Source organism: Budorcas taxicolor, chromosome 2 (genome assembly GCF_023091745.1).
Source record: "Budorcas taxicolor isolate Tak-1 chromosome 2, Takin1.1, whole genome shotgun sequence".
Lineage (NCBI taxonomy): Eukaryota > Metazoa > Chordata > Mammalia > Artiodactyla > Bovidae > Budorcas > Budorcas taxicolor.
The window spans coordinates 128,918,209-128,942,630 of NC_068911.1; the positions used below are offsets into that span (position 1 = coordinate 128,918,209).

Sequence of the window (24,422 nt, forward strand, 5' to 3'; positions counted from 1 at the left end):
ATTCAATATGGGGTGTGGACCATGATGAATAGGAAGCTATGACACCTCTGCTGTAGAAGGCATTACCAAAGTCACTGTAAATATTGCTGAGAAGTTTCCCACCAGTCTAGATAGCATCTTAGATAATACAAGAAAAAGTACTTCAAAATGCCTGAGATAATGAGATAGCCATAGGAAAATTTAGAAAGATCTACCACTAATGCAATGTCAAGGACTCTGTGCACATTTGGTGTTTCGAGTATATTTAATATTTAAAGGACATCAGTCCTGTGTGTTCATTGAAGGACTGATGTTGAAGCTGAAACTCCAATACTTTGGCCACCTGATGCGAAGAGCTGACTCATTTGAAAAGACTCTGATGCTGGAAAAGATTGAGGGCAGGAGGAGGTGGGGACGACAGAGGATGAGATGGTTGGATGGCATCACCGACTCGATGAACGTGGGTTTAGGTGAGCTCCGGGAGTTGGTGATGGACAGGGAGGCCTGGCGTGCTGCGGTTCATGGGGTTGCAAAGAGTCGGACAAGACTGAGTGACTGAACTGAACTGAACTGAACTGAACTTGTACCTCAATATATATGTGTGTGTTGCTCAGTCGTGTTCTACTCTTTGCAACCCCATGGACTGTAGCCCTCCAGGCTCCTCTATGGAATTCTCCAGGCAAGAATACTCGAGTGGATAGCCACTTCTTTCTCCAGGGGACTTTCCTGGTGAGTCTCCTGCACTGCAGGGAGATATTTTACTGTTCGAGCCACCAGGGAAGCCCTGATAAGTTACATAATTGAGCAATGAGTTAATCCGTATTTTTAAGTAAAAAAAAAAAAAAAATCCCATCAAGTCTATAGGTAATAGTCAAACACTTAAAAAAACTTAAAGCTTACCATATGTATAAGTTTAACTTACCAGATTTTATATAAAGTAAGTAGCTGGGAAAGTTTAGTCTGTTAAATCAGGGTAATAATAATGTTAAAATTTATAAATGTAATATATAAATTGCTTAAATAAATTTCACTAGTAAAAGACCTCCTTAAAGGTGGTTAGTAAAATTTCTAAACATCTAACTTCACAGGTAATTTATTTTTACATCTTAATATATGTGTCTTTATTTTTACATCTTATAATATATGTGTGTCTTTATTTTTACATCTTATAATACATATGTATTGCCTGTGTGGAAAGTGTGTCATGTGCTCAGTCATGTCTGACTCTGTGACCCCACGGACTGTAGCCCACCAGGCTCCTCTGTCCATGGAATTTTCTAGGCAAGAATACCAGAAAGGGTTGCCATTTCCTCCTCCAGGGGATCTTCCTGACCCAAGAAGACTGAGTATTAATTTTTAGAATCAAAGAAACTATTGAATCAACTTTTCTGCATGTGTAAGTTAACGTCAACAACATCAAAGCAGCTCACATTGACACATTCTATAGTGTATAAGTTTACTGATGTTTGTATTGATGTTCTCAAATAAGAGTTTACTTAAAGAAGGAAAGCTAGCTATGTTTATTGAGCGACTGTTTCTAGATTCCAGCTGTTCAATACCTAAAGAGAAGGTTTATTTATCTAATTACTTATTGAAGAAAAATTACTGGAAAAGGTCAGTTTTCATTCCAATTGCAAAGAAAGGCAATGCCAAAGAATGCTCAAACTACCGCACAATTGCACTCATCTCACATGCTAGTAAAGTAATGCTCTAAATTCTCCAAGCCAGGCTTCAGCAATACGTGAACCGTGAACTTCCTGATGTTCAAGCTGGTTTTAGAAAAGGCAGAGGAACCAGAGATCAAATTGCCAGCATCCGCTGGATCATGGAAAAAGCAAGAGTTCCAGAAAAACATCTATTTCTGCTTTATTGACTATGCCAAAGCCTTTGACTGTGTGGATCACAATAAACTGGGGAAAATTCTGAAAGAGATGGGAATACCAGACCACCTGACCTGCCTCTTGAGAAATACGTATGCAGGCTAGGAAGTGACAGTTAGAACTGGACATGGAACAACAGACTGGATCCAAATAGGAAAAGGAGTACATCAAAGCTGTATATTGTCACCCTGTTTATTTAACTTCTATGCAGAGTACATCATGAGAAACATTGGACTGGAAGAAACACAAGCTGGAATCAAAGATTGCCAGGAGAAATATCAATAACCTCAGATATGCAGATGACACCACCCATATGGCAGAAAGTGAAGAGGAACTAAAAAGCCTCTTGATGAAAGTGAAAGAGGAGAGCAAAAACATTGGCTTAAAGCTCAACATTCAGAAAACGAAGATCATGGCATCTGGTCCCATCACTCATGGCAAATAGATGGGGAAACAGTGGAAAAAGTGTCAGACTTTATTTTCGGGGGCTCCAAAATCACTGCAGATGGTGACTGCAGCCATGAAATTAAAAGACGCTTACTCCTTGGAAGAAGAGTTATGACCAACCTAGACAGCATATTCAAAAGCAGAGACATTACTTTGCCAACTAAGGTCCGTCTAGTCAAGGCTATGGTTTTTCCAGTGGTCATGTATGGATGTGAGAGTTGGACTGTGAAGAAGGCTGAGTGCTGAAGAATTGATGCTTTTGAACTGTGGTGTTGAAGAAGACTCTCGAGAGTCCCTTGGACTGCAAGGAGATCCAACCAGTCCATTCTAAAGGAGATCAACCCTGGGATTTCTTTGGAAGGAATGATGCTAAAGCTGAAACTCCAGTACTTTGGCCACCTCATGTGAAGAGTTGACTCATTGGAAAAGACTCTGATGCTGGGAGGGATTGGGGGCAGGAGGAGAAGGGGACGACCGAGGATGAGATGGCTGGATGGCATCACTGACTCGATGGATGCAAGTCTGAGTGAACTCCGGGAGTTGGTGATGGACAGGGAGGCCTGGTGTGCTGCGATTCATGGGGTCGCAAAGAGTCGAACACAACTGAGCAACTGCACTGAACTGAACTGAACTGAATGTTTACCCAATACTACTGTCAAAGTACCCTGGGGCCTTACTGCAGCTGTGAGTGGCACATCTTCATTCCTTAAATATGATTATACATTTATGATGTGCTAGGCAATCATGTGCACAAAAGAATAAGCCCTGCTCCCTAACCTAAAAATGTTTGTGGAGTAAATCATTAAATGATTCAACAAAACTCACAGTGTACACATATATGAAATAAAAATCTTCATCTTTGCTATGTCATTTTTGTCCACACAAATGTTTTAAAACCACCATAGTTTACTTAGGAATAAGAAATTTCATTTTTACCTCCTTTTCTTTTCCAACAACAGTTTGAAGGTAGAGATTAATTCAAGATAAGAGGTAGGTGTCACATAATTGTATCTTTGAAGTTCAACATAGAAGGATGTCGATAAATCTATAGTAGAAGTGTGGAAGCTTTTACACATCTCAATACAGCCATCTCGTATTTCCTCTGACATTTCAATGTCTTCCAGGAAGCGGGAGGCAACTGCCTGTAGTGCATCTTCAGGCCAGGACTGAATGTAAGATAAATGCTTCAGCATATCATCGAAGTTACTGACAGGAGTCTGTTACTACTACTGAGGTCCTTCACAGATGGTGGAAATGCAGGGGAAAGCATGAGGAATGGAATGGGACAGAAACTCAGGATAAACTCCCCCGCAAGTACTTGACTGCTTAGGACAGGGAGCCAGGAGCTAATGCATGTAATGTTGTTAACTCTTTCTGGTTTGTTCAGGAGTTAGAGAAATTGTACAGGAGTATTGCAAGAGCAAGGAAGAAAAAAGGAACCATATTTATAGTATGTGTGTCTTTTTGCACATTTTGCTATTATTATCTCATTCAATTCTCCCCAAGTTTCTGAGGCAAATGCTACTATCCTTTACCCTAAACTCCAGAATTAGATGAATAGCTACCTCCTTGATTTCTTCCATAATCACCTCAAACTCAACAAGTCTGAATCATGGCCCATATCTCCCCCTAAATGGTTGCAATCTTCCCAACTTAGTGAACACCTCAATTCTGTATCCATCTCGAAATTCAGTTCTACGGGCACCATCCCTAAAATAGCTTCCAACTCTTTTCCTTCTACACCTATAATCACCATTGCAGTTCAACTCTGTTATCATTTTTCTGGAATATTTCAACAGTGTCCTAATTGTCCACCATGCTTGTGTACTCTATGGAGTTGTCAGAGTGATTGCATCAAATGCAGATTATTAACAGCTAATTTCACACTCTCAATTTACAATTGTTTGAAGACTTCCCAACATATTCAAAACAAAATCCAAAGTTAACCTGTAAATATCTACTTGATCTGGCCCTTTCCACCTTTACAACCCAACTCTATGATTTCCCCCTCAGGTACTATGCCCTTGTCACCCTGAGTTTTTCTCACCCTATTCATTCTTCCTATGAAGCTCTTGTCTTCACTAATTTCTTGTCTCTGGCCAGATCCTCTCAGTACTGACACTTTTTGCCCTTTATGTTTCTTCCTAAAGGTCACTGATTCAGAAAACCTTTTACTCCATTTATGCTACCCTGTATGATGGAATTATTTTTCACTAATTTGTAAGTATGTAAGTAAACTCAAGAAAAGTAGAAGCCTAGTCTATTTCATTTTCTGACTCATCTCCAGCTTTAGAATAAGATCTGCTACAAAACAAGGGTTCAATAAATATGTTTTTTCATGAAATCTTAGCAGACATTGGAGGGACAAAGGGGCTATGTACATTCCCCAAGGTAAAAAATTCCTATGTGTTAGATCTCACTCACAGGATCTCTGCCACAGCTCACAAACTTCCTACCCTATGCCCCTGTATGTCCGTACTTCTGATACTGAAATTTATTAGAAAAAGTGGTCACTGGGAGTTTCTTCTTTTTGACTTTCTGCCAGGTTTTCTAATGGAAAGAGACTGGAGGGTGGGAGAAGAGAGAGGTAGAGGCATTTCTATCCCTTTTGCTTTCTAGCAGAAGCTGAACTCTAGTTTTGGGGTTCCTGGTCCCGTCAGACTTTCCTACTTCCACAGCTTCAAGCTCTGGTAACACGTTTTCCTCCCTATGCCCCTTAAAACCCAGCTGTAGTAACATCTTCTTGCTATGCTTTACCATTTCCTGCCTCACCATCCCTCTCAAGTTCCTTTAATCCTGCCCACACCTTCATGAACAGTTCCTTCATTCAACTTTCCTCAGTGAGGCCTTCCCAGGTATTCTTTCTTCCCTGTCAGGAACCTGTCAGATACACAACTTTATCCTGAAACTTTCTACAATAAGTTGATGTCAGTGACTGTATAGACTAGTAATAAAAAGTTTTTCTGTTACAATGATTTTTGAATTTTTATTTCATAAAATATATTATTATTGATCAGAAAATTTTGCTGAGTCACAATTGCAGGGGGTGGGGTGGACTCTAAAATAAGTGATGCTTATGATGGGGAATCAGTATTTCTAGAAGTCTATCTAAAATGTACATGACAATACCTGAAACCAGTCAATGGTACAGCAGTTTACTAGAGCAGGGAACTTTCTAAGACGAATCCGAAATGCATCGCCAATGGGACTCATGGCAAGGACGACATGCAGTTGGTTGCGGCAGCGGTCAACAAACATGTTGAAAAGAGCTATGGGGCTTCCGTCTGTTTGTTTGGTTTTATCCCGCTGGCGATCTATCTGACGCATCTTATCACATATCTCCTGTTTCTCATCCAATGCAAAGAGATTTGGAACCTCCCCAGCATTTAGCAGATTGTTGACATCTTCTAGAAATGACTCCTTTTTAATCTGAGTATCTGTAAATAGGAAAACACCCTGCATCTCCCCTTCAGCACATTTTCTTAAGATCACTCTTAAATCTTCATGCCACTCAGAGTTACCATAGCCCTTGGCAATTTCAACCTGGAAAACTGAAGAATCAGCCATGTGGGCAGCTAATCTGGTGACGGACTGCCTTCCACTCCCTCCAACACCAACAAGAAGAGCATGGCTGCGAGGCTGTTTCAGGATCCTGGAAATTCTGCTGATGTGCTCGATGGCAAACCGGAACAAGACAAGGTTCATTGGTTTTTTGCTCATATTGTTGTATTCTTCTAGGTGAGCTTCTACAATCACCCGGAGAGCATCCACATCTGCAATTTCTCTGTAGTTGGTATCCTCTCTCTTCGGATCGTGGAAATCACAGAACATTAAGCTGCGTAAATCATCTTCTCCCACTATCCCATCATTATCAAAATCCAAACTTCGAAAAAGCTCATGAAAATTTTCTTCCATATATGTTTTTAAGATTTCTTGAATGTAGCTGATAAGCCAACTTCTGTCTGCATTATCCAGAAGGCGATCATAATATACTCTCAGGACCTGTACAATAATTAAAAAGCAGCTTTAAGAATCGATTTTCCTATTTTAAAGTGTTATTTATGTGCTAATCTGAAGTAATATAAAAAGCACTCTCAAGAAATTTCCATGGGTTTTATTAAAAGCACATCTAAACAAGGAATGGCATAATATTTATTTTAAATATTAAATTTGATCATATATTTGGAATAAAACATAGTTACATTGTTACCAATAAATGAAGGTAAATTAGGGAGACTGCACCAGATTATAGAGGTATTAAGTGCACTAAGGACTAGAGAAGGTAGGTGACTGCCTTTGCTGGTCATACAGATACAGGTAACAGAACTGGGCCCCAGTGTCTAGTGTTTTGCAACTCCCTTGCAGTGATTGTTGCCTTTTCCCAGCCAGATAATATTTTGAATTCATTGGCAAATCTATAGATATTAAGAGAAGGTAATGGTACCCCACTCCAGTACTCTTGCCTGGAAAATCCCATGGACGGAGGAGCCTGGTAGGCTGCAGTTCATGGGATTGCTAAGAGTCAGACACGACTGAGTAACTTCACTTTCACTTTTCACTTTCATGCATTAGAGAAGGAAATGGCACCCCACTCCAGTGTTCTTGCCTGGAGAATCCCAGGGACAGGGGAGCCTGGTGGGCTGCCATCTATGGGGTCGCACAGAGTTGGACACGACTGAAGCGACTTAGCAGCAGCAGCAGCATAGGTATTACTGTCTTTATAGAAGCATATTTTATAGAAAATGTAAGAATGTCTTAGATGGAGGGAACTTTGTTTTGGACATGTTAATTATTTTTATTGTAAGTAACTGCAGATGCAATATACTAAAATAGATCTCCACTTACATGCACATGTTGAGAGACTATAAAAATAATCGTTTGCTACATAACTATTAATATTTCCTCAGAGTGGTATGAATATCTCTATAGCTCAGTCAGTAAAGAATCCGTCTGCAATGCAGGAGACCTGGGTTCAATTCCTGGGTCAGAAAGATCCCCTGAAAAGGGGACAGGCTACCCACTCCAGTATTCTTGGGCTTCCCTTGGGGCTCAGCTGGTAAAGAATCCCTCTGCAATGTGGGAGACCTGGGTTCGATCCCTGGGTTGGGAAAATCCCCTGGAGAAGGGAAAGGCTACCAACTCCAGTATTCTGGCCTGGAGAATTCCATGGACTATATAGTCCATAACGTCTCAAACAGTAAGACACAAATGAGAGACTTTTACTTTCACTTTACAGTCTGTTTTGGACAGAATTGTTTCCCCTGTGACCACATCTGTACATTGAAGCCTTATCCCTTAATGTGACTGTATTTAGAGAGAGGTCCATTAAGAAGGTAATTGAATTTTAAAAAGTCATGTGGGTAGGGCCCTAATCCTACAGGATTGGTGTTCTTGTAGGAAAAGGAAAGGACACCAGAGCCCTCATTCTGTCATGGCAGGAACACAGAAGAAAGAGCCTCTGAGGACACCGTGTGAAGGAAACCCTCTGTGAGCCAGGAAGAGAGCCTCATCAGAAATCCACACAGACAGCACCTTCATTTTGTACTTTTGGCCTCCAGAGGTATGGGAAGGTAAAATTCTGTTGTTTAAGATACTCAGTCTGTGGTACTTTTATTATGACAGCACTAGCAGACTAATCAGAGAAGGCAATGGCACCCCACTCCAGTACTCTTGCCTGGAAAATCCCATGGATGGAGGAGCCTGGTAGGCCACAGTCCATGGGGTCGCTAAGAGTCGGACACAACTGTGCGACTTCCCTTTCACTTTTCACTTTCATGCATTAGAGAGGGAAATGGCAACCCACTCCAGTGTTCTTGCCTGGAGAATCCCAGGGGAGCCTGGTGGGCTGCCGTCTATGGGGTCACACAGAGTCGAACACGACTGAAGCGACTTAGCAGCAGCAGCAGCAGCAACAGACCAATACTCATATGATACAAGCAATGCATATCTCTGTCAGCTAAATTTCTAACATTAATCCTGTATGTATCAGCTTTTTCACCTTATAAAACAGAAGTGGTAATACTTGCCTTACAAATTGCATAGACGCATGGCAAAAAATGAAATGACAACAGGTATGAAAGCACTGTAGAACTGAGAAATAATTATTACAAACTGCCTTGGAATCAGCCTAATTATGTTTAACAATAATGATTTTAGTATTTTCACTGCTGTCAAGTTGACATACTAGTGTCATCCCTTTCCATAACACCAGTGGCTACATAAATGATATGATAGAAGCTTCCCGCTTACTCTGACCAAATAGTGCAAAAGCTATTTCTCTCCTGGACAACTGGGTTTCCCAAAATATGACAATAGTCACTTCCTTAGCTTGAGACACTGAAGCCCCCTTTCTTTTAATGAGGAAAGGAAACTAAACTAAGCCAACCACATATATTGGGCATCAGGGTTTAAGCATGAATCAAGTATAATATCATCTAACTGCAATTAAGCAAGAACCCAAGACAGTGTTTCTCAAAGACAGTCAACACACCTGCATCTAGGGCCCCATTCTGTAACTGTTGACTTACAAATTTTGAGGATGATGACTAGGAAGATTCTTTTACTTTTTTAAAATTTCCTTACCATAAGGTACAAAAATCTTTAGTGTACATCTCCAGGAATGTTCACACATTATACACCCACATAACTACCACCAAGATCAAGATACAGAACATTCTCAATACCTTAGCAGACTCTCTCACCCTCACTTCTGTGGATAGCTGCCCTCCTCCCTCCCCCACAGGGAACTTTTATTCTATTGCCATCCCTTATGTTTTTAAAAGTTTCCATTATAAATCTAAACCTTTGCAGGGAAGAATTTATCCTGTATTTGTGCTTTGAACTTATTTATCTTAAAGTCTTGATTACAAATTCTTTTAATTATGTATAATTTACATATCATAAAATTCACTTTTAAAGCATATAATTCAACAGCTTTTAGAATATTCACAATGTTGTGTAACCATTGCCACCACCTAATTCTAGATCTTTTTCAACACCCCCCAAAGAAACCCTATACCCATTAGCAGTCACTCCTTACTATTCCTACTCCATGTCCCCACAGCCTCTGGCAGCAATTAGTCTACTTTCTGTCACTATGCATTTGCTTATTCCAGACATTTCATATAAATGGAAAAATAATATATTGAATTTGGCCTTTTGTGTCTCGCTTCTTTCACTTAGTGTAATGTTTTCTAGTTTTGTTCATGTTGTAACATATATCCTTATTTCTTTTTAGGGCTGAAAAGAGCTCCATTGTGTGTATGTATACACACACACACACACACACACACACACACACACACAGAGCCCACATTCGTTTGTCTGTTCATCAGCCAATGTATATTTGAATTGTTTCCACTTTTTGGCTATTATGAATAAGTCTGCTAACACTCATGAACTAACAAAGAAACAAAAGTATTTCCATCTCAAAATTATTTGAAGTCAAACTGAAAGGATTAAAGTCACTTAAAGGAGATTTAAAATGATAGCTCTTTTGAAACAGCCTATAAATCAATAGAAAGTCCTGAAAATCAGAGATAAAGCTTCTTAAGTGTCATAGAATATGCTAGTGTGAAGTATTTTTAAAAATTATCCTGACCATTGACCTTCATAATGCCAAACGGTGGAATGCATTTCAACAATTGCTGGATATTTCTTCACCCAGTTTTTGGCATGATAAAATCTTTGTTTCTTGCATAATCATGTTTTAGTAGCACAGAGATTTACCTCATGAACCCAAAGACGTTTAATCACTTCTTTGGTCTCTGCTGTTTCTGGTCTTGACAAACATACACCCTGAATGACACGGGAGAAATCTCGGAGGTTGAACAGGTAGTGAGATTTAGCTGGAGTAGGCAAGAGATTCTTCATTGCTTCTTTATACAGAGTCATTGTACCATTTACAATTTGTGTTGTCAAATCTAGAAAGTCATCTGGAAATTTATAACTGAAAATTTTTTTAAGTGAAAAGAAAGAAAATATTAGCAAACACAGAATTATGATACATAGTGATATTTAGTACAACTAATATGAAAGTTTCTTATATTAAATCAATTGATTTAGTTTATAAAATTACCACTTCTTGTTTAATAATAATAATAGAATTTTTACTTCTTTTAAAGCTACTTTCCATTCATTATTTTATGTTCACAGGAACTCCATGAGTAAGCAGGACCAGTTTAATGAGCTTAAAACTGCTTAAATAAATGGGCAGAAGAGCCAGCCAAGGAACTCATATTATGTAACTCAAACCCAGGATCTACTAGATGATGCTTCCTAACCTCTTCTACTACCTGGCATTCTTAGCTGCATATAGATAGGATCCTTGAAGAACACTGGTGAAATGGGTAGTTTCAGAAAAAGGGAAGGGAGAAAAAAAATCAGAAAAAAGTAGGGAAAGGGGAAAAAGAAAAAAAGAGAGTTAAAACAAAGTGAAATAGTGAACCAAGATTTCTTTTAAAGGGCAAAGGAATGATTAAGGTAGAAAGAACCTGGGGAGAGAATATCCATTTGAAAAAATTGGCTTTATTTCACTTCTGGCTTGATGAGCAGTCAGCTTTCCCCTCCATCACCACTGCATAAGACAAGGAATGATAATTTCCTGAGAATGGTGTCCACATCAGGGAGCCAAGACGTGTACTGCTCATGGCCACTTGGCTCCCTACATCCAAGAATCCTGTGGAGAAGTGCTGAGTGTCCAGATCTAGGGAGCAACATTTACCCAGGGCACAGGCTCCAAGGCTATACTCAAACCTGGACATGGACACCCCTGGGGAACTCAAGAGTTTTACTAGAGGGTGTCAAAGTCACAGGATAAACCTGGCAATCTTTCCAGCATTAACTGAACTACGTGGCAAAAATTCAAAATATTGATTGTTCCAGCATGGACATATTACACAACAAGATGCAAAATGTGTATGAATTTTTAGGTTAAAATCTAAGACATCAGACAAATAAAGGAAAAAGAGAGAGATCATGCAGGCTTTTTGTGTTCTGTTCCCATTCCTGGAGATGGGAGCAGAGGGAAGAAACTGCTGCCTGTTACCTTCTTCCTTGTCTGGAGGTGCTTTTGTGGAAGTTTGAGAAGCACTACTTATACTGACATGTTCCCCAAAGATTTTATACCCACTAAGGAAAAAAACAAACACACTTGCAATTACTTACCAGGTTTTTAAATGCCAGGTTAAGATTCTAGAAAATATTGTAAACATAGATTTATCACTAAACTCATTGATTGTTATAATATTAAAATGCCGCATGTATCGAGGAGTTACTGGATTTCGACCACCACCTAAATATCAAAAAGGACAATCCTTAACAATGCTACTCGTATATAACAGAGTATTTTCTCTACACTTTACAGCATAAAACAGCGTGAAAGATGGACAAATGGCACACAGAGAGAAGTAATCAATTATTTGGATAACCTTGATCTTAAAACAGTTTTTTCCTCAACCTCAAAGTATTGTTTTCTAGTTGAAAATGATCTGTATAAGTTCAATCAGATATAATCTTGGTCAGGTCTATTTACCAAAGGAAATCCAAGCAGACAGAAAGACCCAGTGTCCACTTTCTCCATGATTCATACACAGCCCAAACCAATAAACTATCAAACATTCTCATTACAATACAATATTAGGACAATACTATATAATATTAATATAATATTGTATGCAATGTTAATATAATCCTGATGGTTCTGATTGACCACACTTTAAGGTCGTTTTCACATGGCTGAAATTCAGCATGACCTTGACATACAGCCTCGTTCTTCCCTCACATCTTGAAATAAATTTCCCTAAGACTAGTCTTTGTGGTTCACATGGCCACTTCACTGGCTGCTTTCAATTTTAAAAACTGGAGGAATATCTCATTTTCACAAAATAATTATTACGATCTCAAATATGAAATTTTAAAAACAGACTTAGAATGTAACACCATTTTATAAAATTGGTTTATATTATCATCCTCACATGTATCAATAAAATGCACTGTCTCTTTAAAGGGATTCTATCATGAAATCTCCAGTAAAGAGTGGTTTTAAAAATGCGTAATATCTTTACTATATACTTTGCTTAAAAACCTATAGGTTCAGGTTTTACGTTTGCTTTAAACCAAGTAAATCTGTACTTTGCTTTGATCACTGCATTATACTGTGCTGATTCTAAAAACATAAACAGTGTGTGAAAGCATATAACTAGTAGTCTATAATTATAGATCAAAACAGTTAGGTATTGCTATGTATTTAGAAGCTCATAATAAACACTGATTTACCTGGGCAAGTTTAAGGAGATGGAGAAAGGGCTACAGAAAGAAAGGTGTAAGATCATATACCCAGCTGTGTCTTCAATCTTTCCTCCCAGAGAACACTCAGCAATGGTGGTCTTTGCTTAGAAAATGAGGTCCAAGAGGAAAAGGTATCTCATGGATTCAGTCTGCTCTCCTGTCCAGTCCCCGAAGAGGCAAGGAAAGTAGACACTTACTACAAATGACTGCTGGGGGATGGGAAGAGGCAAAGCAGAACTGAAGTCTGGGACCCAGGAGTAATAGAATTAGAAAAAAAAAAAAAAGAAGGGGGAAATAGCATTCAAAGTGGCCCCAAAAGGGTGCTGAGAGCAATTACTGACTCAGAGCAAACTGTCTCCATTACAGGTCAGATAAAGGTCAAGGGTTCAGAAGCAAATAGTGGTGAAATTCCCTAAGACATGGCACATTGAAATAAGGAAGTTATTAAAAATATAGAGCAACAGCTTGAGTTCAGGAAAAGAACAGTTAAAGATGTCCAATTAGTTAAATCAAGCTATTTCAGATAATCTAAAATAAAAGAAAAATTTTTCCTACATAAAGATCGCTGAGTTTATAAACTTCCCTTGAAAAGTATGAAGAATATCTAATATTTCATTCTTTTCATCATTTCCTACTTAAATTTACCTCAACAGTTCGTCTAAATCCAGAGACTCACTAATATGGGAAGTGATTGGGATAGGAGAAAGCAGGGATGTTTCATACAGCTGAAACTTTAAGGAGTGAAACAGAAGAAAATGAGCTTCTGCAGGGGAATCTGGGTTCTCAGGGGATCTGAGACCTCAAAATGCAGGAAGAGGAAATGGGGAGCAAACACGGAAGATAACATGGAAGAAAAAGGATTTGGGAGAGCTGTATGATTTGGGGAGAATCACCCCAAACAGGCCTTCTCTGATGGCTCAGCAGGTAAAGAATCTGCCCGCAATGCAGGAGACATGAGTTCGATCCCTGGGTCAGGAGAAGGAAAGGACAAGCCACTTCAGTGTTCTTCCCTGAATAACTCGAGGGACACAGGAGCCTGCAGGCTACAGTCCAGTGGATAGCAAAGATTCGGACACAATTCAGCAACTAAACACAGCACACAGCACAGACCACAAAGAAGGCAAGCCACTGTGCAGTGTTGATCAATGCGGTCACTCTGTTAGGTTACAACAAACAAAGAGACATAGAAAATATAGAAACACTGTAACTCAGGTTGTCTGACAGGATTTCTCTTTCTCCTGCTCTTTATACATAGCCAGAGTGATCACAAACTCTGAAAACATACCTGGAGGTCCCATAGCACACATAATTTGAATGTCCACTAGTTTAATCATTGAACAGTCTTTTAGGTCATACCAATTCCAGTGATCTAACCACTGTCTAAGTAACTCGATGGGAGGCTGGGCCCCATACACCTCTCGAGCAGGCATATTGACATCATCTACAAAGACAACCTGAGAATGAAAGGAGAAAAGGTATTAGAAAACATTAGCATCTTAATATAGTGTCCTATGGTGCAAACAATGTTCAGGCAAAGAATAAGATTACCTTTTTGCGAAGTACATAAGTGAGAAGTGATGATTTCTTTGCACATCAGGACTATCTCTTAGCATCCATGTTACCAAGGAACAGGGAGACAGTCTTATTACTCACCTTTATAGTTAACAGTATAGAACTTATTAATCCTCTCATATAACTTGTTTCTCAATATGCTTTCTCTTTTTTCCTTGTACAACTTCAATAAATTAAAATAAATGAGAAAGGTGTGATCTTCAAATGATTATAAACTCTGACTGATAAGAGTGAGGCTGAGAAGGGTATTCTTGGCAGAGGAACACAGAAAAGTTAATTGAGAGCTTGGTTATTTAAAGGCCTAGAGAGCAAGCAGCAAAGACTCTGCTGAGTAAAAATGTTAATGAGAGAATTAGGAAGGAAGATAATTTCCCAGGTGAATATTCTACTTTGAATTCAAAAGGCAACTGCTTGTTTTTAATGTCAAGTTGCCAAATGCACATACAATATAAAAACACTTTTAAGAAGACTTCTTAACCCACATTTGTGATACATTAATAAAAACTGTACTACAAAAAGATGTCAAGTTCTAGTATATCTGGTTTCCTTTCTGAATGTAACAATGCCCAAGAATAGTAACAGTGCTGTATTATATGTATAGAAACAGAGAGCAATTACCATTTTCTTGCCCAAAGGAGGACCAAAAACTCCCTTTCTTCTTTTGTCCAGTTTTGACATGATAATATTTTGCGTTTGGGCTGCTGTAGTTTGTGCTGAGAAGTTAATCAGCAGAGGCTTGTAGATATCTTTATTAAGTTGATTTAAAAGAAAATTCTGTATAATAGCAAGAAATAAGATAAGCCATAGTTGCCATTATGTTTCGACACTTGAAAATAACCACTAAGCATCATTGTTGATGTACTCAAATTTAATCTTCAAGTTTCATAATGTGAAAAGAGACGGAATCAATAGACATAACAGTTACCAAGTCAATGGAATGTCTATCTGTCCAGGCCCTGGGCACATGGCTTTTCTGATTTCCAAAAACACCATGCAGAGTACACACGCCTGCTGCTGCTGCTGCTAAGTCGCTTCAGTTGTGTCCGACTCTGTGCGACCCCATAGACGGCAGCCCACCAGGCTCCCCCGTCCCTGGGATTCTCCAGGCAAGAACACTGGAGAGGGGTGCCATTTCCTTCTCCAATGCATGAAAGTGAAAAGTGAAAGTGAAGTTGCTCAGTCATGTCCAACTCTTAGCGATCCCATGGACTGCAGCCTACCAGGCTCCTCCGTCCATGGGATTTTCCAGGCAAGAGTACTGGCGTGGGGTGCCATTGCCTTCTCCAATGCATGACTGAAAACTGAAAGTGAAGTCACTCAGTCATGTCCAACTCTTAGCAACCCTATGGATTGCAGCCTACCAGGCTCCTCCGTTCATGGGATTTTCCAGGCAAGAGTACTGGCGTGGGGTGCCATTGCCTTCTGCAATGCATGACTGAAAAGTGAAAGTGAAGTCACTCAGTCATGTCCAACTCTTAGCAACCCCATGGATTGCAGCCTACCAGGCTCCTCTGTTCATGGGATTTTCCAGGCAAGAGTACTGGAGTGGGCTGCCAGTTCCTTCTCCAGTATACACTCCTACTCATCATAAAATCATAGCGACTCAGAGCTTAAGAAACTTGGCTTAAAGTCTCAGAAATGAGACAATAACTTAGACTGCCACTTGTCTCTCTGCAGATCAAAGTTCTCTGTAATACAGCTTATTATCTTTCTACAAGTTATCTGACTTTAAGTTAGGAAGCTTACATAATATAATTTGTACTTTCAAAATGGAATTAACTGGAAAGAAGGTACAATTACAATGATTCTTAACCAAGATGTTGTGTTCTACAAATCATCTTGTAGAAGAATAATAAAATAAGAAAGTATTTACAGTACATTAAGAAGAAAAAAAGCAGATTACAAAATAATATGTGAAGTATGTTTCCAATGTTGTGAAAAGTAATTTTTTTTTTGGCCTGGGCAGTTTATTAGCTGGACTGCCATTTGATGGGAGTACAAATGACAGAAGGCTTTATTTTTCCCACCCACCTCCTTGAATCATGTCTTCATTTCCTAATTCTTGATAGTATCTTAGATAAATCCTTTAGCTTTCTGTACACTTTTTAAAAAATTCAGTCTAACTCAACACCTTGATTTAAAATCTCAGTCTAAACTTCTTCCCTCCCCACTCTTGGATATTCCTTGAAACATACAGCACTTAGTACAATAAAAGCAACATTTCAATCTCTTGGGGAAGAAATTATTCAACAAATAACACCAGAACAATTATTTGACTACATAACCCAAAGTGGGGGGGCTGTATTAAACATAGAATCGATAAAGAACTATAAACAAATACTACCACAATTGGGGAAAAGAGAATCGACTGGGAACCTGCAATGGGGGAGGGGCCACCAACAGGTCCTCCCCTCTCCTCCACCTGCCTCCTCTATCTTCTTCCTATCCCACAGTTGGGTAGTGAGCACAGCTGCAGGGAAAAGGCAAAAGTCCTATTCGTTGGGGTCATTGTGATTCCTCCTGATTAAGACTATCTTGCCTGCTTCCAGGGCAGCTTCCAAATGTTTGCTCTCTGAGAAGAGCAGATGGGAAGGTTCCTTAGATACTCCAAAGGAACATTCACATTGCACAGTTTGCTGACTGAAGAGGAGTAGTGGCATTCCCTTCCTGCTGTGGGCAGTTATATGGAAAGGAGTCCCAGGAATGATCAGGTTCACATACATTTTACATTGTCCAACTGACCCGGGAGAAACTTGCACCTATTTGCCATGCCAAAGGCTGGAGGTGCTATTCACTCTTAGTTCCAGCCAGCCTTCTGCTTTCAGAAATCTGAAAGTAGAGGCAAGAACTGGTCTTCGATTAGTATGACCCCTTAAACACAAGAGAACTCAGGTTTCATAAAGCTACTGAGATTTGGGGCATATCTTTTATAACAGCTAACATTTTCTTAACACACAGTGGGTATGATCCCAGAAATTATTAAAGAAAATCAGTCTTATTACCACACAGTAATGTTCACATATTCAATCATTTAGAAAATTAAATATCAACCAAAACACTGTTTTTTTTAAGGCAGATAAAATTCTTTGTCCTATATAAGCTATTTTCATTAAAATACCTTTTAAATGGACAATAATTTAGTGATATAAAGTAGCATATCTTTAATCAATTTTCAAAGATAAATCCTCTTTGGAAAGAGACGTTTTGGTAATTTTGATAATTTGATAATTACTCAAAAATCCTCTATGGTTCCAACACAGAAATGTAGAAATACATAACTATTTTAAAAACACTGCCTACCAGTTCAGGTCATTTAAGAAATAATATTCTTTGGATTATTATGCACATTTTAATACGTATATTTCTACAATACTTACAATAATGTAAACACTCTTTCCCGTTCCTGTTGGTCCTACAAATATTGAAGGCTTTTGATGGGTGGTCAACAATTCCATTAGTGCAGAGTATCGAATTGTGTCCAGAGTTGGCACAATGATTTCATTAAACATCACATCCTTAGGAATTGGAGGAGCTTCAGCTAACTTCTTTACCCATGGTTCCCATTTTCCTATTCCCTGTTCACAACAAATAACCAAATAGTGAATGTCATGTTCTAAAACACATTCAGAAGCTCTGTACTTCTGCATCGCTGCAGAAAAGACGAAAGATCAAGACCAACAATCCTTGATACGTATACATTTGTTTTTATCCTTTAAAACTCTTCACTCTAAGTTTTTAAATTTTGTGTTAAATTAAAGAGATATTGGGGTTGTGTATGGATAAAAATGAAATGGCAATGATGTAATAATTTGATGTCCTGGAACCACTGATTATATCAACCCAAAGATCAGTTACTTTTGCCAAATATTAGATTCTTTAATAGCATTGAGAAAACTGATCTAATCAATGTGTTAAAGAGTAAAGAATATTATTCAATAAATGTTAACCAATACATAATATTTTTCTACATAGACCATCAGCTGCATTTGTTTGACTTTTATAATGGTACTTGCAACATCAGCTTATTATTTCAAGCAAGATTTCTTTCTCTTTTAAAAAAATTTTATGGGAGTATAGATGATTTACACTGTTGTGTATCTGCTGTACAGCAAAGTGAATCACTTATACATATACATATATCCACTCTTTTTTAGATTATTTTTCCATACACATCATTAGAGTACTGAGTAAAGTTCCCGGTGCGATATATAGGTCCTTATTAGTTATCTATTTTATTTATAGTAGTATGTCTCCTTTTTTAATTGTAGTAAAGAAAAAAAACACCTAAAATTTACCTTCAACCATTTTTAAGTGTATGTCTCAATATTATTAGCTAAATTCATGTTGATGTGTAAGAGATATCCAGAACAGACAAGATTTCTTAATATGAGATTATTATTATTATGAGGTAACATTACACTGTATCTTTGCATCCTATTAGCTTTGTGAGCTAAAGTTTTCATTTGCTAAGGCAGCGTCTATAACAAAAATTTCAAAAGTATGTTAACTCTCCTTAGAAAAACACCACTGCCCTCTCCATTCTTACAAAATCCAGTAAAAGCTCGTGGCCATTCAAAGTATATTAAAATCCAGACCCATCTTCCTTCACATCTTCCAGTATCCCACAACCCAGCCTCACTGATGAGTCTACTGTTTCCAAAAATGCCCCAGGTCCCTGGACCTTGACATATGGAACTCTTTTGTCCTAGTGTATGGATCATCAAAAAAGCAAGAGAGTTCAAGACAAACATTTATTTCTGCTTTATTGACTATGCCAAAGCCTTTGACTGTGTGGATCACAAGAAACTGGGGAAAATACTGAAAGAGATGGGAATAGCAGACCACCTGACCTGCCTCTTGAGAAACCTGTATGCAGGTCAGGAAGCCACAGTTAGAACTGGACATGGAACAACAGACTGGTTCCAAATAGAAAAAGGAGTACACCAAGGCTGTGTATTGTCACCATGCTTATTTAACTTATATGGAGAGTACATCATGAGAAATGCTGGGCTGGAGGAAGCACAAGCTGGAATCAAGATTTTCGGGAGAAATATCAAAAACCTCAGATGTGCAGATGACACCACCCTTATGGCAGAAAGTGAAAAAGAACTAAAGAGCCTCTTGATGAAAGTGAAAGAGGTGAGTGAAAAAGTTGGCTTAAAGCTCAACATTCAGAAAACTAAGATCATGGCATCCAGTCCCATCACTTCATGGCAAACAGATAGGGAAACAGTAGCTGACTTTATTTTTCTGGGCTCCAAAATCACTGCAGATGGTGATTGCAGCCATGAAATTAAAAGACGCTTACTCCTTGGAAGGAAATTTATGACCAACCTAGATAGCATATTCAAAAGCAGAGACATTACTTTGTCAAGAAAGGTCTGTCTAGTCAAGGCTATGGTTTTTCCAGTGGTCATGTACGGCTGTGAGAGTTGGACTATGAGTGCTGAAGAGTTGATGCTTTTGAACTGTGGTGTTGGAGAAGACCCTTGAGTCCCTTGGACTGCAAGGAGATCCAACCAGTCCAACGTAAAGAAGATCAGTCCTGGGTGTTCATTGGAAGGACTGATGTTGAAGCTGAAACTCCAATACTTTGGCCATCTGATGTGAAGAGCTGACTCATTTGAAAAGACCCTGAGGCTGGGAAAGATTGAGGGCAGGAGGAGAAGGGGACAACAGAGGATGAGATGGTTGGATGGCATCACTGACTGGATGGACATGGGTTTGTGTGAACTCCAGGAGTTGGTGAGGGACAGGGAGGCCTGGCGTGCTGCAGTTCAGGGGATCACAAAGAGTCAGACATGACTGAGCAACTGAACTGAACTGACACATGACATTCTCCTGAAGAATTCAGGAACTCACACAAGACAGTACTGTCCTTTATTCATTTTTGTATCATTTGGACGTGTTGAGCACAGAGTAGAAAATATAAGGAGGCTAAATTTGCATTACTCTAAAAACAGTATTTCAAAGAAATCACTAGAACTTTCTAAAACTGATGAAGAAACAATGCTTCCTTTGATAGTCTTAATAATCTTTCTAACATGAATCTTTCGCCACCTTACAAGGAAGGAAAAATTAAGAATCAGAAAACCTGGAACAGATAGTCATTTAGAGACTGTGCAATTCTGGGAAAACCACAAAATATCTCTGAGTCTCAATTCCCTCAATGGTAAAATCTGGAAAATAATCCTATCTTTCCATTTCACTGGGAAATAAGATAAAAGTGATTGTGGGAAAACTTAATAAACTGCAAAGTGCTCTGAAAATTTAGGATATCATAAAATTAGCAAAGATAAAAAGGTATCTTGCAGTTGGCAGGGTGAAGAGTGTCTTCTGAGGTGAGTTCAGCAATATGATTCTCAAGAATTGTAAAAATTTTTTAATTGATACGCTAATTCCCATTTGATGAACCTATCTTAAAGAAACAATCAGATATGTAAACAATGACTTGTATACAAGAATACTCACCAAAGCACCAAAACTAAAACAACAAAAACACTTCAATGTGCAAGATTAGGAAACTGAATTGATCACGGTCCACTGAAATGGTAGAATATAGGGAGTTTTAGAAAAATAAGCTTTATTAAAGCAGCATCAGTGAGATAGAGTTGTTCCCTTTATTAAGGGAAGAAGGATATGAAACTGCCCAGTGAGGATATAGAGTGATCCCAATTTCACTAAAAGCTGCGTCTATTTAAATAACGCATGCATGCTAAGTCACTTCAGTCATGTCTGACTCTGCAACCTTATGAACTGTAGCCCAGCAGGCTCTTCTGTCCATGAATTTCTCCAGGAAAGAATACTGGAGTGGCCTACCATGCCCTCCTACAGGGGATCTTCCCAACCCAGGAGGGAAGAATTCACATTGGCAGGCGGGTGCTTTACCGGCGGGCATTACCACTAATGCCACCCGGGAAGCCCATATTTAAATAACACGTATGCCTAAACTTTGCCCTCAAGTACTGTACTTATGGGAGCTGTTACACAAAAACAAACAAGTGAACACACACCACCCAGGGTATATTGTCCATTCTGTTTGGGAAGTGCTGAATTCCTAACAACCCATCTGCGGTCCTGCAGGAACTCAGCCCGTGAGGCGCTAACCTGCACCATGAACCTCCCAGAGGTGTGTCCTTGAGCAGTACTCACCTGCTGCTAGAGTGGATGTCCTAATGTATGATTGTATGTAATGGCACAGCCGGACCAATCAGCACTTTTATTTATCCCATTTTATCAATGAGAAAAACAAGCCTTGGGGAGATTACAAACCAGTCCAAGGCTATACAGAAAGAAGCCAGACCCAGATGTGCCTGACTTCACATCCAGCATACCATCTTCTACTCCATGCTGTCTCTTAGGTAGACAGTGGTGACAAGGTGGCCACAGAGCCAATTTGTGCCCTGTGTGTCCCAGGGAAACCCTGCCTGATTGACAGGTGCAGATCTTGCTTCAAAACTCTTACCTCAGTGATAAACCGATAATCATAAATTGTTCCTTTTTCAGGGAATGGAACAGTTAGTCGTTTTGAAGATGTTTGTTCAGTTCCACTCAGTAATTTAAATCTATTTCGAGTTATATCTGAAATTGGGCCTTCCATTAGTTCTCGAAGAATCTTACTAAATTTCAACCGATCATCATCTTTACAAGAAGCACCGACAGACCAGATCAAAGAAAACAGAAAAATGCCCTGATTTGGAGAGATGAGAAGATAGAATGCATTAAAGAATAACTTTAATCCATCCTTGAAGCTTAAATCAGATCACCCAGATTAATATCTTTGAATGGAAATGAATAAATTGATATATGGTAGTAGGTAATCTCGGGATTTTGTAATAATTAGTTTTTTCTATTAAGTTACATGTCATAAAATCTTACTATCAGAGAAGACAATATAATGCAAAGCATAAATTCTAGGCATAGTAAAAACAGAATGATTAGTCTGGTAAATCAGGTGCTAATTCAAGTATACAGCTGAACTTTGATATTAAAAAGAACATTGAGATAACTTTTTATTAAAGTAAAAGCATATTTTAATAAAGAATAATCAACTCACAATATATGTGTATTAAATTTTGATACAATGTTTTGTAAAGTAAAACAAATTCGTACACTTTCATTTACCTGTTGTAATAATTATCCAAGCATTGACTGTATCATTAGAACCAAAGTCCTGCAAGCTTTCTTATGACTCAGGCAGAGGGAACAGAACAAGACACCGCTCAAATAAGAGGGTCTGTTTGTTTGTTTCAAAATCAAATCTCCTTTTCCATGCCAAAGCTAAAACAGTTCTGACTATACTCATAAAAGTTGTGAACTCTAGCTTGACACCATTCATCTACACCTAGATTATTCAGACTCTTTTTGAAAACTATTTTAAATGAAATTTAAAATGCATTTCATAAAAAAAGCAGAAAAGTAACACTGACTACATTAAAAGTGCTACCATTAGCCATATGTAATTTTTTATTAAAGAAGATTCAAGGTCTGTTGATAATTTTATTCCTATATTTAAAACATTTATAGATTATATATCTTCTTGCTTTCTTAATTCTAAATATTTATATACACACGTATATTTTAAATATTTATATCTCATGAAAAAGGAGAAATATTAGGGAAGAAAAAATAAATTATAATTGGAGGTTGAAGGGGGAAGTGAATCTTGTTGTCAAATGGTCATTGACATTTTGGGGACTGATCATCTTTGCTGCGTGCTGTGCTCAGTTGCTCAGTCTTGTCTGACTGTGACCCCATGGATTGCAACCCACCAGGCTTCTCTGTCCATGGATATTCTCCAGGCAGGAATACTAGAGTGGGTTGCCATTCCCTCCTCCAAGGAATCTTCCCAACCCAGGGACTGCATCCAGGTCTTGCACTGCAGGCAGATTCTTTACCAACAGAGCTGCCATCATCTTTGAGACTGGGCCAAATGATTCAAGGTATCAGTAGCAGATCTGTGGGGGTCACTGGCTCCACCCAAACTTCATGACTCAATACAACACCAGGCAAGGAGTTTTCCTATCAGCACCTGGTATTTGGGACCTGATTCTTTCTCACTGTTCAGCTTCCACCCATTTTCCAGCCTCCAGTTCCAGGAAAAATGAGGTTAATTAATTAGGAAAATTTACTGGGGAAAGCAATAAATCCTTTTCTATTGCAAGATTCAAAGACTTACCTCATGTAAAGAGTACATGGACTTACCTCAAGTAAAGAGTAAGTTTCTCGATCATGTCTCTCTCTTACTTTGACTTCATCAGCAAAGTCACTCATAAAACAGTCTATCAGATTCATTAGGGATCGGACTAAGTTTGTATCTGAAGTAGGAGATAATTCCTGAAAAATCAGAGAAAAAAGTCTATGAAGCAGTTTAAATGAGGCACTAATTTAAACAGTATCAACTAATTTTTATTGAACTCATTTAGTTATAACAGCCAAAACATCTACAAAAAGGTGTTAGTATTATAATTCTAGTTTTATAAGAGGGAAACTATTTTTAAAGTAATAGTTCATCAGAAATGAGAGATCACCTTTTAGAGTATTTTCACCTAGATGTGATTAGGTGGGACTTCAAGTTTGTTTTTTTAAGGGAAAAGATTATCATCCATACATTTTCTCAAACCATAAGATGCTTTGTTTAAAAAACTTTTTTGGAGAACTATATTAATGAAAATTTTTAAACTTTAATAAGAGTTTTTAATCAAACTAATTAAGAAATTATTTTAATATCTGGTAGTTGACAATAAAGTAGACATTAAAATGTATATATATGGCTAATTTGGATTTTCCATTTATTTTTTAAATCTTAAAACTTTCATCCCTCTTACCTTTGTATGTTTCCTAATAAATTCAACAGAAACAGGAACCATTCTGTCAAATAAGCCTATTATAAATTCCTTCTGAATAACAGTAACTGTAGCAGGTAAAAGATTTATCCAAGACAACATTAGTGGTCTCCAGCCTAGCATATGAGGCTCCATGTATATCATCCCACATCTGGAAACCTGGAAAAACAATCACTGTTTACCACCAAGGTACTGCTTATAAAAGAAGGATGACTCAGTACATCTGTTTCTTACAGTTTTCAGGAAACTTGTGGAGGAAAAAGGCATACTTTTATACAATTTCCTCATCTAAATTTTCATGTATGACTTTACCAAATGGTCCTAGACAAAGAGGGAAATATCCCTGACTCTTATCATTGTCAAGGTATGTCAACAGACATGTCTGCCCTTGGAGAATCACAGATGGCTATTA

General features: G+C 38.4%; 1 protein-coding gene across 1 annotated transcript in view; it reads right to left on the minus strand.

The window, feature by feature from the left end:
• DNAH7 (dynein axonemal heavy chain 7) overlaps nt 1-24,422 on the minus strand; it is a 254,731-nt gene that overhangs the window by 93,483 nt on the left and 136,826 nt on the right. The window contains exons 33-42 of the mRNA XM_052658581.1: nt 23,993-24,169; nt 23,370-23,501; nt 21,631-21,855; nt 17,543-17,740; nt 14,784-14,939; nt 13,879-14,047; nt 11,472-11,598; nt 10,035-10,254; nt 5,436-6,308; nt 3,243-3,472 (exon numbers count right to left, since the gene is read on the minus strand). Coding sequence (XP_052514541.1) covers nt 3,243-3,472; nt 5,436-6,308; nt 10,035-10,254; nt 11,472-11,598; nt 13,879-14,047; nt 14,784-14,939; nt 17,543-17,740; nt 21,631-21,855; nt 23,370-23,501; nt 23,993-24,169 — 2,507 coding nt within the window. The remainder of the gene's footprint in view (nt 1-3,242; nt 3,473-5,435; nt 6,309-10,034; nt 10,255-11,471; nt 11,599-13,878; nt 14,048-14,783; nt 14,940-17,542; nt 17,741-21,630; nt 21,856-23,369; nt 23,502-23,992; nt 24,170-24,422) is intronic.